This window comes from Lissotriton helveticus, chromosome 4_1, assembly GCF_964261635.1.
Source record: "Lissotriton helveticus chromosome 4_1, aLisHel1.1, whole genome shotgun sequence".
NCBI lineage: Eukaryota > Metazoa > Chordata > Amphibia > Caudata > Salamandridae > Lissotriton > Lissotriton helveticus.
The window spans coordinates 573652505-573669610 of NC_136063.1; the positions used below are offsets into that span (position 1 = coordinate 573652505).

Below are 17106 nucleotides of genomic sequence, written 5' to 3' on the forward strand. Positions count from 1 at the left end.
TTCAAACATATCAAGACAAAAGGAAAAAAGGAAATAGAGAAACCCACCCTTGGGGAATAATATGTACAACAATTCTCTATTTACAATCTGAAAGACATGGAGTTAGAACAATCTTTAAACAATAAGGGTCATCTTTTTAATTAAATCATACAATGACAACTTTAGCTGCACTTTTATGTGTAGATTGGCCTTAATAGAAAACTGTGGTCGACGCGTTTCGAGTTCCTAATTTGTGGAACTCTCCTCAGGACCGGAATGGCTCTAGTACCACCCTTGACTGTGAGCTTGACAATTCTTCTCATCGAATGCTTCTCAATACACTTTAGCTTAAAAGGCACGAGGTGCTGTAGGGAGTGAGGAATCGTGGGACCTGGCATCTGTCTGTCCAATCTGTTAGTGTATCTGAATTTTCATTATTGGGCAGAGACTTGTGGCTCTTTGATTAATTTGTCTGATCTGCAGTTTCTTATAAATCAAGGGATCCAGTTTGAGCTGTGGCTGCTCTCCGTACGGTGCTGTTTCCGCATTGGATTGGAAAAACAGATGCCAGGTCCCACGATTGCTCACTCCCTACAGCGCCTTGTGCCTTTTAAGCTAAAGTGTATTGAGAAGCATTCGATGAGAAGAATTGTCAAGATCACAGTCAAGTGTGGCACTAGAACCATTCCGGTCCTGAGGAGAGTTCCACAAATTAGGAACTCGAAACGCGTCGACCACAGTTTTCTATTAAGGCCAATCTATACATAAAAGTGCAGCTAAAGTAGTCATTGTATGATATCAAGACAAAAGGAAATGAATAGAACAAAACATTTCAAAAACTAGAAATAGCATCCTATCTATTCTCAACAGTTGTATAACATTCTATCATTTTTGTTTCACTAAGCACGTTCCATCACTTTTCACTGGGGCACATGACAGTACCAATACGTGATGCACAATCCAATAGGTTGCACGTAATAATTTAGGAATGTTATACAACTGTTGAGAATAGATAGGATGCTATTTCTAGTTTTTGAAATGTTTTGTTCTATTCATTTTTCGTAGCACATGCTCCCTGATGAAGGGCTATGTTAAGCCCGAAATGCATTAGATAAAGCAATAAGAATCTCTGATGTTATGTAAATACAATACGTAAATATGGAATGAATATGTATTTCATGAAAAAATAACAAATGAAGTGGAAAATAAAAATAAAGTAAACCATTTCAATGGAAATCTTGAAGACAATATTTCTTTTAGCAAATAAGGAATCCTTGGAGAGTAGGTGTGCACCAGGGGATGCGACTGATTTTCAATTAGAAGCACTGTTGTGGGGATGTTTTTATTAAGGTCACGGAGGTCCACACACAAACGGATTTTACCATTAGATTTCTTGACACAAACTAAAGGTGCGACTCATTCGGCTGACTCGACGGCTTCAATTCTGCCAGACTTCTGTAATTCAAGGAGTTCAGATTTGACTTCTTCCCAGATGAAGAAGGGGATATTTCTGGATTTGTGTATGCATGGCACAGCATCTCTTTTTAGTTCATTTTTTGGGTGGAAACCTTTCACCTTTCCAATCTTAGAAAACACACGGGGAAATCATTTAGTAATGACATTCCTATACTCATCATCAGTCTGTAAGGAAAGCACGGGGTCTGGGCTATTAGGTTCTAGAATTGTGCCAAGTTTTCCCTGGTCCATCCACCCAAGTACTGAAGGACCGACAGTGGAAACATACAATTTACTTACAGTATGTCGGTCTTTAAATTAGAAAGATAGTTCTCTGTAACCTAAAACATCAATAGGTTCCCCCATGAAAGTTTTAGAAGAAATGTTAGGATTAACAAGATGTTGTCCTAACACGGGTACAAATTTCCCCTCCCAGACACTCTTATTAACAATAGTATACGGTGAACCCTCATCATCAGAAGAATATAAATCGTCATGCTCTTCTGGTACAATAAACTTTACATTAGAGTACTTCTTTTGTTTACTCTGGCACATTTTGACAAAATGGCCTGTAACACTGCATTTTGTACATTTCTGTTTAAGAGCAGAGCATGTTTTATTGTTAGCCAAGGGAAATCTGCTGGTACATCTATAACACCTATAACATTTCCTGTTCCCTGTTAATTTAGCTCTGGAAGTAAAATCCTTCTTTTAGGAAGAATTAGGACTGGTCTTTTGAACAGTGTTTTCAAAGTTCTTGACTCTTGCAACTATGGGTTGTTCCTCACCTTCAGGTTTGTGCTTATCTTCTGAAAGGACCGCTTTGGCACACCTTCCAGTCAGTCCTGCACTCTTGACAATATCAATGACTTCTTGAAGAGAGGGTTCTCCTTTCGCCCACAATTTTTCCTGGATGTTACGATTGGTAGCTCTCATTACTATTTTTGTCGCGGATGAACACGTAATGCACCGTGCCAAAGCGGCAGGACAAAGCCAAGTTCTTGAGTGCAGCAACAAAATCTTCACCTGACTCCTCCGAACTTTGTTTGCTATGGAAAAATTTGAATCTGTGACTGACACACAGACAGTGGATTTAAAGTAATTGATAAATCAACAAGGGCATTGGTGTAAGCATCGCCTTCATGCACGGTTCTGGGTTTCTTATTTATACGATTATAAATTTTCATCGTTTGCGCGCCCAAGCAGTGTAGTAAAATTTCCTTCTTCCTTTCAGGAGTTAACTCCTCATCGTTCTCCTCAAATTTAGAGATGTAGTTTTCGAAATATTCGCGCCAGTCTTCCCATTTAAGAGATGAATCACCTGATGTGCGGATCAAAGAATGTGGAGGGGAAAGGTTCCAAATGTTACCTGATGCCATAGTAAGGAGAGTGAACGAGGGTGAGAGGAGAAAAGAAGATTGATGTGTAGAAAGAAAGGAGAAGTCAGTTAAGCACGCTGCAATAAGTAAAGTAAGAGTGAAGCCAGAAGTAGAATAGTAAATGGCAGCAAATAGCGTGTGGCAAGGAATTAAGGTATAGTGCTCCAGAGGTAAATTAGTGAATGGTCACATAAAGATGGGAAAATGATTGAAGAATAAATAACAAATTAAATGAAAGAGGGGTGCTTGACAGATGCACAAAGCAGTGTGTGCATCACTGAAGTATCCAGAGCGTAGTACTTGTTATGAGGAATGCGTCACGATAAATAATGTACGGAACCAGGTACGCAATAAAGTGTGAGTATCACTGATGAAGATACGCATTTGTTAGTGTGTGCATCACTGAAAGGATAGTGGATAAGTGACGCACAAGTAGAATACGCTGTGTAGCCTAGAAGAAAGTGTGCGCATCACTGTTGAATGGCAATTATTCGTCGGTACCAATGTACATAAAATGGCCGCTGCGTGAAGGACTAGTAGCCCAAGGTAAAATGGCCAACACCTTCACTGCGGTTTAATGACGTCACAAATGCACAACAAGGCCTCAAAGGGGAGCCTGAGGTGAAGCGTTTGCATTGCGTTGGCAGGATCATCACAGGAGTACCTCAGGAAAGAGGAAGTTATCACTCAGTGAAGACCGTGGGATGGTATTTCGTTGCGTTGAAGTAAAAGGTGGGCGATTCACGCAGGAAGAAGGAATCAGCTACAATCTGGCGCAGATCGCACAGTGGACCACCGGGGGATCTAAAAGCGCCAGGAGTTAGAACAGTGCTGAAGAAAAGTTCACAGAGGGTTGGTGAAGAGATCGCGCAAAAAAATGCAGCAAACCTACAATCAGCGTAGATCTTACCGTGCACACTTGAAGACCTGGAGGCAGATTCTTCATAACTGGAGCAGCAGCTCGGGGCGCAAGCCGAAGAAACTGGAGGCAGACTCAGCAAAACAGGAGCTCGAACTCTGGTCCCCGCAGAATATTGACCTCGGAGGGAAGGATTTCGAAGAAGGTAGAGATGTGCAGAAGACACATTCAGGTCCGTAGTGGTGTTAGGGCACTCATCGCCAAAATTGTAAAGACCACTCGAAGAAGAACAAGTAGGTGAAGCAGTCTTTATTGAGGTACAAGACCTGACACCAAGAGACGTCTGATCCGAACCAAAGTCTTCCTCCAACTGTCCTCCAACCGCCACCCTCGCCCAAGGTTCCACAATAGAACAGAAGGACGTCATAGAACCATGGACGAGGGCTCGCGACCAGGGGACAGCGCGAGTCAGGTCCCAAGACCTGTACAAGGCAAATGAGCATATCATTAAGAATACAAGGTGGGAACATAAACACAACACAGGCCTCAGACGTTTCTCAATTATTCATTCAAATTGTTCACAGTATGGAATTACAAATCTCTAGATTGTGAGTGATGGCGTTGGAAACTGCAGGTCCTATTATGATTACTGATGTTGCACTTTCAAAGTCAGTTTTATGTCTTATTATGTTTCACACTGCAATGGAGCAATGCCATGTTTAATAGATGATATGAATATTTCAAAATGCATTAATATAGCCAATTTGAGCACCTCATTTAAGTAAAATGAGGCTTAATAAAGCTGTTTGCCGCTTTAGTATCATGAATTTGTATTTCAAACATTTTTAATGAAGAGATCGTTTTAATGTGTTTATATGACCACAATTGATCAACTTTCAATTAAAACGCAAGCACCTGAAAAGAACACTCATCCAATCGGATTGTTTTTTACAGAGTATTGATTTTATTTCACCAGAAAAAATCAATGGTCCTCAGCACTTTCTAAGAGTTGCAAGCAATTGTACTACATACACAAGGTACAGAAACAAGGCATATCTATATATGTTTTAATGTATACAAACAAGCTCCAAACATGCTTGAAAATTCTTAGAGAAAATCAATCAATAATCCTATTATGTCTTTAAAATAAGCAGACATATTTGAAAGAAATAATGGAACACTGCAGTCGGTATATAAATGTCCTTAACAAAAAAAATCAGGTCGCTCATCTGAAAATGATAAAAAAGTTCCTGTTGTGGTCGATGCCTGTCATACATATGTAGAAATTTTCCTTTAGCATGCTTAATTCATCTGCTATTGTTCAACCATGCTGCAAGAAGTATTTTCTTTCCTCATAGTGCGGTATTTGTTCCTCACTTTAGTTGTGCAACATGGGAAAGGCCAGCTTTTACTCCTCACCCACTCAAACATCAAGCACAGCTGGAAAAAATGAACTGATTATTTTCTCTGACAAAACGTGTTACAGCTTGGCACATAGTGATATACAATTCAAATTTTTTTCATCTAAAAATGGCTAAAGATTACAAAAATATAAGCAGTAGAAAATTGTTGATAAGATCTAAGACAAAAATGATTTAACTCTACGCTGCTGGAAGTCGGAGTATACATTCAGAGTGCTCTGTATCCCTGGACAGTGCTAAAAGCTTCAGCACATTGACATAGCCTTGAAACACTGTGGGGCAGATTTACAAGCCCCTTGAGCCACTTTTCCCATGTTATAAGTGACACAGAAGTGGCACAAGGGGCTTGTAAATCTGTCCCTGTGTATTTTGCAGTGTTTAAGAAATTAGGCCCTAATCTGCAGTGATCAAGGCATGGTGGGGATGTTGATGGGTCCATAAAGCAACAGCAAAGACAAAAGCCAAACTCTATGTACGTGGATGCATTTTCAGCTAAGGGTCAGTTTTAAAATCCAATAGTGATGAAAAATTAAATATAATAGAAAAAGGAAAAACCGTACACTGTACATTTGTGTTGACTCCCACAAATGGTGATGGTGTAACATTAGTCCCTGCTTTTTGATTAATACATTAAAGAATTAAAGATACATATTGCAGAAATGTAATTTAAAAAACCTGTACTTAAAGATAGATCAAGTAAAAGGTTGTTTATAGCATTTAAATGCTGGTGATTCCATAAAGTTGCTAATAGCAATAAACATTTGGGTCCACACATAAAATACATCCACAGGATCTCAATTTGTCAGGAATCCACCTTTTATTAATATGCTTTATTTTATAGTGTGAGTTTCAACAGAGTAGAATACATTGGAGTAGAATACGTTGTCATTGTATTGCAGATTGATTAATTGTAAAAGTCCTGTGTTCAGATGTTTAGGCCTTTGATTTTCAAAAAGTGACTTGAATGTATGAAAACTCTAAATTGCTATATTTAAGTCTCAGAACTCGTATAAATGTTTTTCCAGGTTTGAAAACATATGGAAAGCCCTAAATTTAGGAACACTAATTGTGTGTGAAAGGTCACTTTGAATGTATTTGAATACACACACTTATGGCATTGTAGTTTTTTGACACAAACTGGAGAAACACTTTTCGCACCCCTTCTAGGGAGACCCTTGTTTCCACCCACACCCTATAGTTATTACAGCAGGAAATCCAGCAAACATGTGAGGTTTTACAGTTAAAAGTAGATTTTTTATTTTGACAAGTCTACAGTCGTAATTATGTGCAGGATTTGGAAATTTGGACAACCAATCATTTATTTAAAAAAAGTAGTGTTAAATATTAAGTGATTGCACAGGAGAATATAAAACAAATATTAGACTAATAACTGGTTTGGCATTTGTTTATGCTGTGCTTTAGGGCTAGCAGGCTATGATAGCCGTAATGCTCTCTTCATTATACTTGTTACTTGCAAATCTTACATGCATTCCACTGTGATGGCTTGAGATACTACAGCAAACCAGCATCCTGAAAAATGCAGTTATACTCAGCAGCTCTGCTGGCATTTGTGATGGAATCTTCCAAAAATACAAAAATAAGCATTCTTTTAAATTATTAAAGAAAAAAGTGGGAAACAAATCTTCTAGCTGGTCGTTTTCACACTGGTTATCTTCCATTTTTTGCGTAGTTCACAAACCTGTAAAAAAAGATTATAGCATTAAGTGTGTAAAACTACAAAACTCACCAGCACCAACAAATCAAGGTGAATCACAAAAGACAGTAAAGAAACATCTATCAGTGACTATATTTATGCACCACTTAAAGATACGTGAGTGTTTTGTCATGATTTTTATTCAAATGATTCTCAAATGCATTTTCAAAACAAATCTGATTGTTGCTAAACTTTTTTGTGTGTAATCCTGCACTCTGTGATCCAAAGACATCTGCCAGGTAGTGTTTCCGTAAGGTCTACACACTCACAATAGTATGTGAGTTTATTTCAAAGCTACTTTCGCAATTTACTGATTACACAAACTCCTCTGTCAAACCTTTAGGGAATTTATTGCAAGCCTGTTCAAACATTTATCCTCCTGTGTCAAGGCAACAAACCAAATCCAAAAGGATTGTAATACACAATCACATTTTGATTGATCAGTTATTCTCAAAAATGGGTATACAGGATAAATAGGCATTCTTTTAAAAATCTCACCAATTCGAGACACTTTTTTGAAGAAAAAAAATAAACACTTGAGTATAAGCAACAAGTGTTTGACATAAAAAAAATTAGGAACAAACATATTTGGACATAATTAATTGAAAGTACACAAAAATAGATTCAAGATGCTGGTGAGTGGTAATTAGTTCAAGTATGAGCCACTGCATGTTCCAGTAGTGGAAATAGAGATATGAGAATAGAGTGAGAACTGTCCCTAATTGTCCCTTCTTACCTCTGGCAGGCTCCGTTTTAACACATGAGCTATTAAAGCAGTGCTTACTCTTCATGTGATTACCATCCAACCTTCTAGTCATACAGGACTTTCCCTTGGTACAGTTCCTGGCATAGTTACCACCAGCTCCAGTCCTCTGACACAAATCACTTTTCCCACTGGCTTCAGTATCACCCTCTTTGACTGTTGATACTGTCAGCTTCCTGCATGAACACCGATCAAAGCCTTTGGTATTTTCACTAACCCTCAAATCTGTAAGTGTTCTTGTTGGAGGCCATGGTATCAGGATGTGTGTGAAGAGGTGCTAAAATGTAGCTTTGAGTCTTCAATGTTTTGCTGCTCCTTCACACACAGATTAACATCACTTTACTATTCTAAAAACTGGTAGGCTCAAAAAGGACACTTGGGGTCTATTATAGTGGGGAATTCCAGTTTTTTTGTGGTCTGCTTTGGAAGAGGTTAATGGCTCAGGCATGTGAAGAGGTGCTGTGTGATCTCAATTTTAGTTTAGAGTAACAGAGCTAATTGTGGGTAGAGTGGTGCTTTGGGACTTGAGGCAGGCGCTAGAGGCTAGATGCAAATATGTCACAGAGGAAATGTTATATGGACTTGTGGGCTCAGACTCACTAATAATTTATGCTAGGAATCTAGAAGGCAGGTCATGGACTTCCACATAATTTATCTTGGACTGATGTGCTCAAGGCTTAGTGTAGTGACTGATTTGTGTAAGACAACGTACAAAATAAAAGGATTAGTATCAGCATTGAATATCTGTATCCGAATAGTATCTCTCTTATAAAACCGTGGGCGCCAAAGAATAGAGATTAAATGGAGAACATTTATTTACCTTTTTGAAAAGCAGCCCTAAATGCTGTTGGACAGGCTAGAGAAGGTAGGAATAGCGGGACAAGCCCTCAACTGGATTAAAGCTTTCCTCTGTGAGAGATCCTTTAGGGTGTCCATCCCCCCTTTCCTCTCTAAAGAGCGTCCCATCAGACAGGGTGTTCTCCAGGGATCAGCACTCAGCCCTACCCTATTTAACCTATATTTGCGACCACTGGCTGAGGACTGTTACTTAGCATGAGACTTTCTTGGCAAACAACTAAACTTTTTTAATTTACTGCATTAACAGCAGCCGAGTCTCACCCACTTTTCATTTCATTTTTTTGTCGACTCCACGCAAAGGCAGCACTAATGCTCGTCTTTTTCTTTACGTTGTTCCCACTTCACAGGGACTTATCAAGGTCCTAGGGGATCTCCATGGCCGCTCTACTGTCTAGAAAAGTACATATGTAAATCAGGTCAGTTGTTTCGAGCTATTACTGCTAACTATGGGGCTTATTAGGATGGCGGTGAACCCGCATCCTCCAGGCCGTCGGAAGCCACCACCAGGCTGGAGGATGCGGATTCACCGCCACGGCCACAGAAAACACCCACCGACAGATTAGGATGGCGGTGGGACTGTGGTGGGACCAGCGGCGGACGGCAGGTCCATCCGCCGCTGATCCGTGGTGTGTGTAGGGCTATTTGGTGACGGTGTCTGCAAGACACCGTCAGTCAAATTAGGATGTGTGGTGTAACATGCTTTTCCACGGTGGCTTTTCTGCCGTGGAAAAGCATGTGGTCTTTGGTGTTTGGGGGCACGTTGCGGGCCCCGAAGGTGTCGGGGTGGGGGGTGCACATGGGGGGTACCTATGGTACCCCCCAGCATTTACATGCACAAAGCGGCAGGCACCGCGCGGTGCCTGCAGCTTTGTGCATGTAAATGTAAACCATGCGTTTTTAACCTTGCGGCAGGTGCTGCTTCAAGCAGCACCCGCCGCAATGTTAAAAATACAGGATGTGACCGCCAGGGTGGCGGTCACATCCTAATTCACACTGAGGGACCGCCGCTGCCCCTAATAGGCCCCTTAGTTTGTATTCGTGTTTTGGTCCTGAACCACAATGGCCAAATATTACTGCTAACTAATTTTGAGTTTGTAATTCCGTCCTGTTCCGCAACAAACTATTAATTGGCATTTAAATCACACTTCTATGCCAGTTATGACTATTGTCATGTATACTAAATCTACATTATTAGTACCCCGTATATTTGTAGAATAATCATTTATATTAATGGCTTGATGCGCGTTATTAGGTGCATGTTTTCCATGTTATTTTTCAGGTTGACTTAATCCCTTTTTGCAGCACATCTTAGGGCCCCTCGTTCTTTGGAATGCGATGAAAGCATACACCATGACCATATGAAACATTACTTCTCACGCCTTGAGAGGACGAGTTTAATTCTAGTGTGTAAGTGTTTCTCTTCAGCTTAATGAGACTTTACAGTTTTTGGTTATAGGAACTGCACTTCACTGACGTGTTTTATTTATTTTCTCTCTGTTCCACATGAAGCAGTCAAGACTTCTTACATGAGGCGCCATATAAATGACATTCCTATATACAATACTCTTCTATTTATCACGACTGCCAAATTGGAAAACACATTTCTTTGAGTTTAGACTACTAAGTGACACCATCTTATGCTTTACTCTCACACATGGTTTTTAATTTCTCCACTTGTCTCAAAAATTCATGACTACAACTTTTCATCACACATAGAACATATCTATGGCACACTTTTTGGGGTATCTGGTCTTTTTTTGCTTTGGCCTTCTTGTTGGCGTTCACTTCAAATATTCATCATTACTGAAACTCACCCTAAACTTCACAACTTTTTTCTTTTCTTAAGCATTTACATGTACCTCACAATATGTCAATTACTGTCATACAGCCTTGAAAAAGGCACTGTGTGACAAAACACCTGCCGCTGTTACCATGAACGATGACTGGATGGATGTAACCTGCTCATCATTATATTGAAGCTGTAACCATCTCTCTATTAACAGGATGGACATAACTTCTTTTTCAATGTACTGTTAACTCAAGGGAAAAAAATAAACAATAAAACATCTTTTGACAGCCTTTACCTATTAGATTTACACTTTAATGTGTTGTGCCTGGGTGAATCTCTTTTCACATATTGGCACATTGGACTTTGTCCAGTGTGGATTTACACCTTAGGTAGTACGGTGTGGTATCGCCCTTGTACACTGTTTCTCTGACTCATTCATTGTACATATATGGTGAACATGTAATGCCCACCAAATTGTTCTTCTCAAATACGAGGTGCGATTTCTTTTCCATTACAGTCCCTTGCTCATATTCTAAAATTATGGGCAAGACAGTTGTTGGAGCCACATTTTCTGAAAACAGTGCTGAGTTTAAATATGAAGTCAGCATGTATTTAGTTTACTACCTGCTGCACAGTTTGACAGTAGAGAGTTATGGCCAAATTTATATTTTGGAGTAGAGGGTACTCCATCACAATGGTGACAGAGTGCCCTCTCTATCAAACTGAAAGTGTATCTGACACATTTAGAGTCAGGCAGACCTTCAGTATGTCAATGGCAAAGACTCCTGCATTTTGACTGCCAACATACTTCTCTAGCAGAAGAGGGTCCATCGAAGGTTTGGATATTTGTCCGCCCATGGCATTTTGAGTGGGCAGAGAAATGGCCAGTTTTCACAGTCCTTCGCTGCAAAAAAAAAACACTTTGGACATCTGTGAGAAATTATGCTGTTGGTTGAGTGTGGAGTATACCCAGCTCAAGCAACAGACACACTTTTTGTCAAGGTGAACAATTAAAGTCATTAAATTAACCTGTGGATAACCCTCTCGAAGCTTGGTACAAAAACAGTCAGGGCTTATTTAGATGCAATGTGTAAAGTATTTATATAGTACACAAACAGCAATAAAGAGGAAACACAACACAATAACAATTCCACACTAATTTAGAAGAATAAAGTACAGTACATTTTATTAACAATAATGATAAAAATCCATTTGGTAGAACCAGGAGTTATGGAATTTTAAAGTTGAAAACTAGCGCCTACAAAATTAAAGCACCAACCATGAACATCTAGTCATGCGAGACCAGGGCAAAGTCGAAAGTTATGGACAAACGCGATGAAGTGGGGGTTAAATAGGATCGGGCAGGTCTGCACTTAACTTCTGACTTTCTCGGAAAACGTCTGAGAATGTAAAGTTCAGTGAGGCATGGCTGCAGGCAGTGTCTGGGGTGGAGGCATCATTGTCGGGGAACCGATGGACTAAGTCGCAGTGAACACGTTGAAAATCTCCATTGGGATGAATCTGCAGGTTGTAGTCAATGAGGGTTCTGAATGGCCGGATACCCCTTCTGTGAAGAGCCGCTCAACAGGATTTGCTGCTGCAGAGAACAACATAATAGGTTCTGTCATGAAGTCCGGCCTACAGGGGATGCATCTTGGGCATATTGAAAAGCAAGTAGGTCCTGGTCTCCTCTTGGTTCTCAGAGCACTTTTAGCCTAAATGTTTCTAATGGCCAAGTTTAAGAGTTTGGCTATGTGGGCATCATTAGCACCACTTCCAAGGCTCTAGGACTGGAGAGGCACCACTTGTAGGGCCAGGACTCACTCAGGCTGTGTCCAGATGTGGGTTCAAGATGGTTAGAGCCTTTTCTGTTCCAAGGTTCCGGTCAGGAGGCCAGCCAACTAGCCCTTGGAGTTATTCTGGTAGTCCTGGATTCAAGAAGTGGAAAAGGATTCAAGCAGCATGGCAGGCCACAGAAAGTTCATGGCATGCCTCAGGATGTTCCGAGCAGGCCTCCAAAGGTTCAAGGGAGTCTTCAGGCAGCAGAGCAATCTGCTGAATTACACAGCAGCACACAGTCCTCTGAGAGTCCTTCCGCAGGGCCAGAAGTAAACTGAAGTGTGGGTCTAAGGTTTCCTATTTTTACAAATGGTGGCTTCTTTGAAATACGAGAGGTTTCTAGAGATTCCCTTTGAAGTGCTTGGAATTTCCTGCCTCCCTTCCCAGACTCTTGCCTGGTTGCAGGGACAGTGCGATGGTGTGAAGTTCTTTGTGAGAAGGCAGGGCACAGGATATTGACTTGCAAGTGGGGCTGTGCGTAGCTCCGTCCCCCATCCTGGAGTAATGTCCATTCCAGGCACACCTAATCCCTCTATGGTGTTGCTGTCTTGGAGGAATAAACAAAGACCTACAGCCAACTACACCCAGTCATGTGACCCAGGAACAGGCTGCATGCACCAAATAGTTAGGGCAAGAAATTTCCAACTGTCTAAAAATGCTAGTTTAAAAACATTTTACTTAAAATCCGACTTTACCATCTAAGAAGGATTTTAATTAGAATTTTGTCAGACACCAAACATGATTTTCTAACTGTTTCTAATGAAACATTAACACTTATTAAATGTAGTAAGGCAATACAATGTTATCCTATGGGAGCAGTAGGCCTCACAGAAGTAAAAAGTGAAATTCTGGGTTTTTCACTACTATGGAAAACTAAAAAGTACATGCCCAACCTTTTAACTAAAATGTACCCTGCCATGTGGGCTGTCTAGAGCCTACCTTACAGACAACTTGCATGTTTTAAAAGTGAAATTTAGGGCTTAGCAAAGTGGTTATTTTGCCAGGTCATATTAGCTGCTAGCAGGCTGCAATAGCAGGTCAGAGACGGATCTATGACGTTACAACGCATACTTTTACAACGCATACCATTACAACGAAATTTTTACAACGCAAAAACCATTACAACGCATGTATTTACAACGCATGTTTTTACAACGCAGGTACCTTTACAACGCATACCATTACAACGTAAATATTGGTAAGTATATATTAATTTTTTAAATGTAAATTAATTGAAATTAATATAATTAAATTTAATTAAATTTAATTTAATTTATTTTCATTTAATTAATTTAATTTAAATGTAATTTTACTTTATTTTAACCCTGTACCCCTGTACCCCAAAAACCCAAAATTGACCCTTACCCTAAAAATACCCTTTTACCCAAAAACCCAAAACTGACCCTGAACCCTAAAAATACCCCTTTACCCAAAAACCCAAAACTGACCCTGAACCCTAAAAATACCCCTTTACCCAAAAACCCAAAACTGACCCTGAACCCTAAAAATGCCCCTTTACCCAAAAACTAAAATCTGACCCTGAACCCTAAAAATGCCCCTTTACCCAAAAACTAAAAACTGACCCTGAACCCTAAAAATGCCCCTTTACCCAAAAACTAAAAACTGACCCTGAACCCTAAAAATACCCCTTTACCCAAAAACTAAAAACTGACCATGAACCCTAAAAATACCCCTTTACCCAAAAACTAAAAACTGACCCTGAACCCTAAAAATACCCCTTTACCCGAAAACTAAAAACTGACCCTGAACCCTAAAAATACCCCTTTACCCAAAAACTAAAAACTGACCCTGAACCCTAAAAATACCCTTTTACCCAAAAACCCAAAACTGACCCTCAACCCTAAAAATACCCCTTTACCCAAAAACCCAAAACTGACCCTCAACCCTAAAAATACCCCTTAAAAAAAACCAAACATATAACATTTTAAAAATAATTATATACTTACCAATACTTACGTTGTAATGGTATGCGTTGTAAAGGTACCTACGTTGTAAAAACATGCGTTGTAAATACATGCGTTGTAATGGTTTTTGCGTTGTAAAAGTTTCGTTGTAATGGTAGTGCGTTGTAAAAGTTGCGTTGTAAAGGTTGTTTCCCGTCAGAGACATGGCTTAAAGGGATACTTATATAGGTAGCTCAATAAGGCTTTAAGCCCATTAGTAGAATTTAAATGACGAGCATGGGTATATGGTATGCCACTTCACTAGGAACTTAAAAGTAAATTAAAGAGGCCAATCAGGTGTAATTTAGTTTTGCCATATTTTAGGGAGTGACCACAAGCACATTAGCACTGTTTAGCAGCCCTAAGGCCAATAAAAATGAATGCATCACAAATAGGAGGGGTGAAGGCAAAAGGTTTGGGGATGACCCTGCTGAGTGGGATGTATGACGTTACAACGCACACTTTTACAACGCATACCTTTACAACACATTTTTTACAACGCAACATCCATTACAACGCATTCCATTACAAGCATGCCATTACAGCGAAATTTTTAAAACTACATTTACAACGCATTCCATTACAATGCATAATACCTTTACAACGCATACCATTACAACGCATAACATTACATTGCATGTTTGGTAAGTATTGGATAGTGTAGGGGTAAAAATTACTATTCTAACTCCAGGGGGTGCAACAGTAGGGTAAGTGTTAGATAGTGTAGGGGTAAAAATTACTATTCTAACTACAGGGGGTGCAACAGTAGGGTAAGTGTTGGATGGTAATGTTATGCATTGTAATGGTATGCGTTGTAATGCCTGAGTTGTAATGACATGCGTTGTAGTGGTGTGCGTTGTAGTGTCATGCGTTGTAATGGTTGCGTTGTAATTGCATGCGTTGTAATGGATGTTGCGTTGTAAAAGTTTTGTTGTAATGGTAGTGCGTTGTAAAAGTTGCGTTGTAAAGGTTGTTACCCGCTGAGTGTGCAAAGTTCAACATCAACTCAAAGTTTGGCAAATGGGTATTCCATCAGGGTGACAGAGTACTTAATACAGTCCACTAATTACTAAATGAGGTCCTTAGTCAGATTGGAATCCCAAAGAGGGATTGTGAAGTTGAGAAGTGATCGGAAGGGATAATCATTACATTAACCATAGAGGTCACAGAGAATTCGGAAAAAAGAGAAGGAGCAATTCCTCAAAGTCACACTTGGTTATGACTGGTGTCCACCACAGCCTGAAACATTTTGACAGATCCATCGGGAGTGAAAATCTCTTCCTCACTACAACTTCTGGTGTCAATGAATGAGGTGAACCAGCAATGTGGAGTGAGAGTAATGCAGTTGTCCTGTGTTCACAACAGCAGTGAAAGGTAGTCCCTGGGTTAGAACTCTTGTCAAAGATAGAATGCAATGGCTCCACTTTCTGTAAGAAAGGAGACCTAAGCAAAAATACTTAACAATAAGCACTGTTTCACTTTGAGCCAGCTACAATGACCTCATTGGCAATGGATGCTGTTATAAGGACCAATAACATGGTATACAGCAGAAATTATCGCAGAAGTGAAAATCGTGCATGAGCTCACCATGCAAAGACCAACCAGTAGCTGCCTAACTTGAATGTCTTGTGTTCGAGCTGAAGTACACAGAGATGGGTGGTTCTCAGACACATTAACAAGTATGCAGGGGTCACATGTTCAGATCATATTCACTCCATTGTTGGCTATTAAAGAGCTATTTTCCTGTAGTTTATGGTGCTCCAACTCTGAAGGGCACTGGAGATTCCCAAAGACATACTGGATTAAACAGGGGGCTGATGTTTCTGCCGCGAAAGTAGTGCTTTCAGCAGTCTTGCTGCCAATATCCTGTGGGCTATTTAATGGCAATTTGTGCGTTAACGCACAGATAGTAAATCTCAGGCAGGGGGGGAACATTATTTTAAAAGTTGTACATTTTAGCTGTTAATTATTGGTTTACTTTATATTTTGTTTTGTGCCGACATAGCTTTCCTTTCCACCACAGTTCACTGTTTGTGTGGAGAAAGCTTGCATACTTGTTCACCCCACTTACGGTTTGCCATAAAAGTGGTGTTTTCAGTAGTCTAGCTGCCAATATCCTGTAGGCTATTTAATGGCGATGCCAGTATCAATGTGCAGCGGACGCTTGCAGTGGGTGCCAGCGGTGCACCAAAACCAAGCCTGTCTGTGCCCTTCCACACTGATTGTCGCCAGTAGCCAGAACCCCTGCTTCCCTAACACCAGATAGCAGATACTCAGCCAGAATTACTTATTGTAGCAAAATACTACAGAATATCAACAACTCGTACAGAGTTGATGTTTCTTCTGGCCCCCCTTGTAGAGGCTCCTTCCCTTCAACTGTAGGTGGTCTTGTTGCTTGTAGGAAATGCAAATTCCACTGTCTCTATAATACATGGAGAGACTTGTGTGTTCCAACTCGCTGGCCACCAATTATTCACTCAATTCTCGTTCCCCTTCTCAGCCCCAGGAGTTCCAGCATTTGGAGAATCTCCTATGCAATGTCATATCTCTGCCAAAGTATGCAATCGCATTCTGGGACTTATTTTCTTCTTTACCTTCTGAAGTTGGTTCGTTACAGAAACCTGGATGAGCCCCACTGCTTATTCAGCTATTTCACTGGCTCTTACGGATAACTATCACATGGTCAGAGTGGACAGAGACAGTAGGACAAGAGGTGGAAGGTGTCCCTCCTACAGACATGTACATAATTATACTGGTTGCCTTTGGACTAGCACCAGGCGTGGAAGCACATGGTATTGTGTTTACCTTTTGAACTTTAGTTAATATTTCTGAAGCACGTGTGCACGTTGGCGACATTGTTTCATTGTCACCAATTGCGTCCACTGCTCTTCCAATTGTGCACCAAGAGATAAAATGTCGTTTGAAGGAGTTCCACTCTTACCCACTAATAAAGCGGACACTCTAGCTTTTTCTACTGATGCCGCTACCGAAATTTATTGCTTGGTACAAGAGTCCAGACACTACAGTCCTAACGTATCATCCGTTACGCAACTGCTTAAACAATTAGAATATTTGAGTAAAAAGAA

At 40.2% G+C, this 17106-nt stretch overlaps 1 protein-coding gene across 1 annotated transcript in view; it reads right to left on the reverse strand.

The window, feature by feature from the left end:
- Nucleotides 1–6655: 6655 nt before the first annotated feature.
- Nucleotides 6656–17106, reverse strand: part of C4_1H8orf34 (chromosome 4_1 C8orf34 homolog) — a 1074551-nt gene continuing 1064100 nt past the window's right edge. The window contains exon 14 of the mRNA XM_078685630.1: nt 6656–6792. Within this exon, the coding sequence (XP_078541756.1) occupies nt 6785–6792 (8 nt within the window). The 3' untranslated portion in view covers nt 6656–6784. The remainder of the gene's footprint in view (nt 6793–17106) is intronic.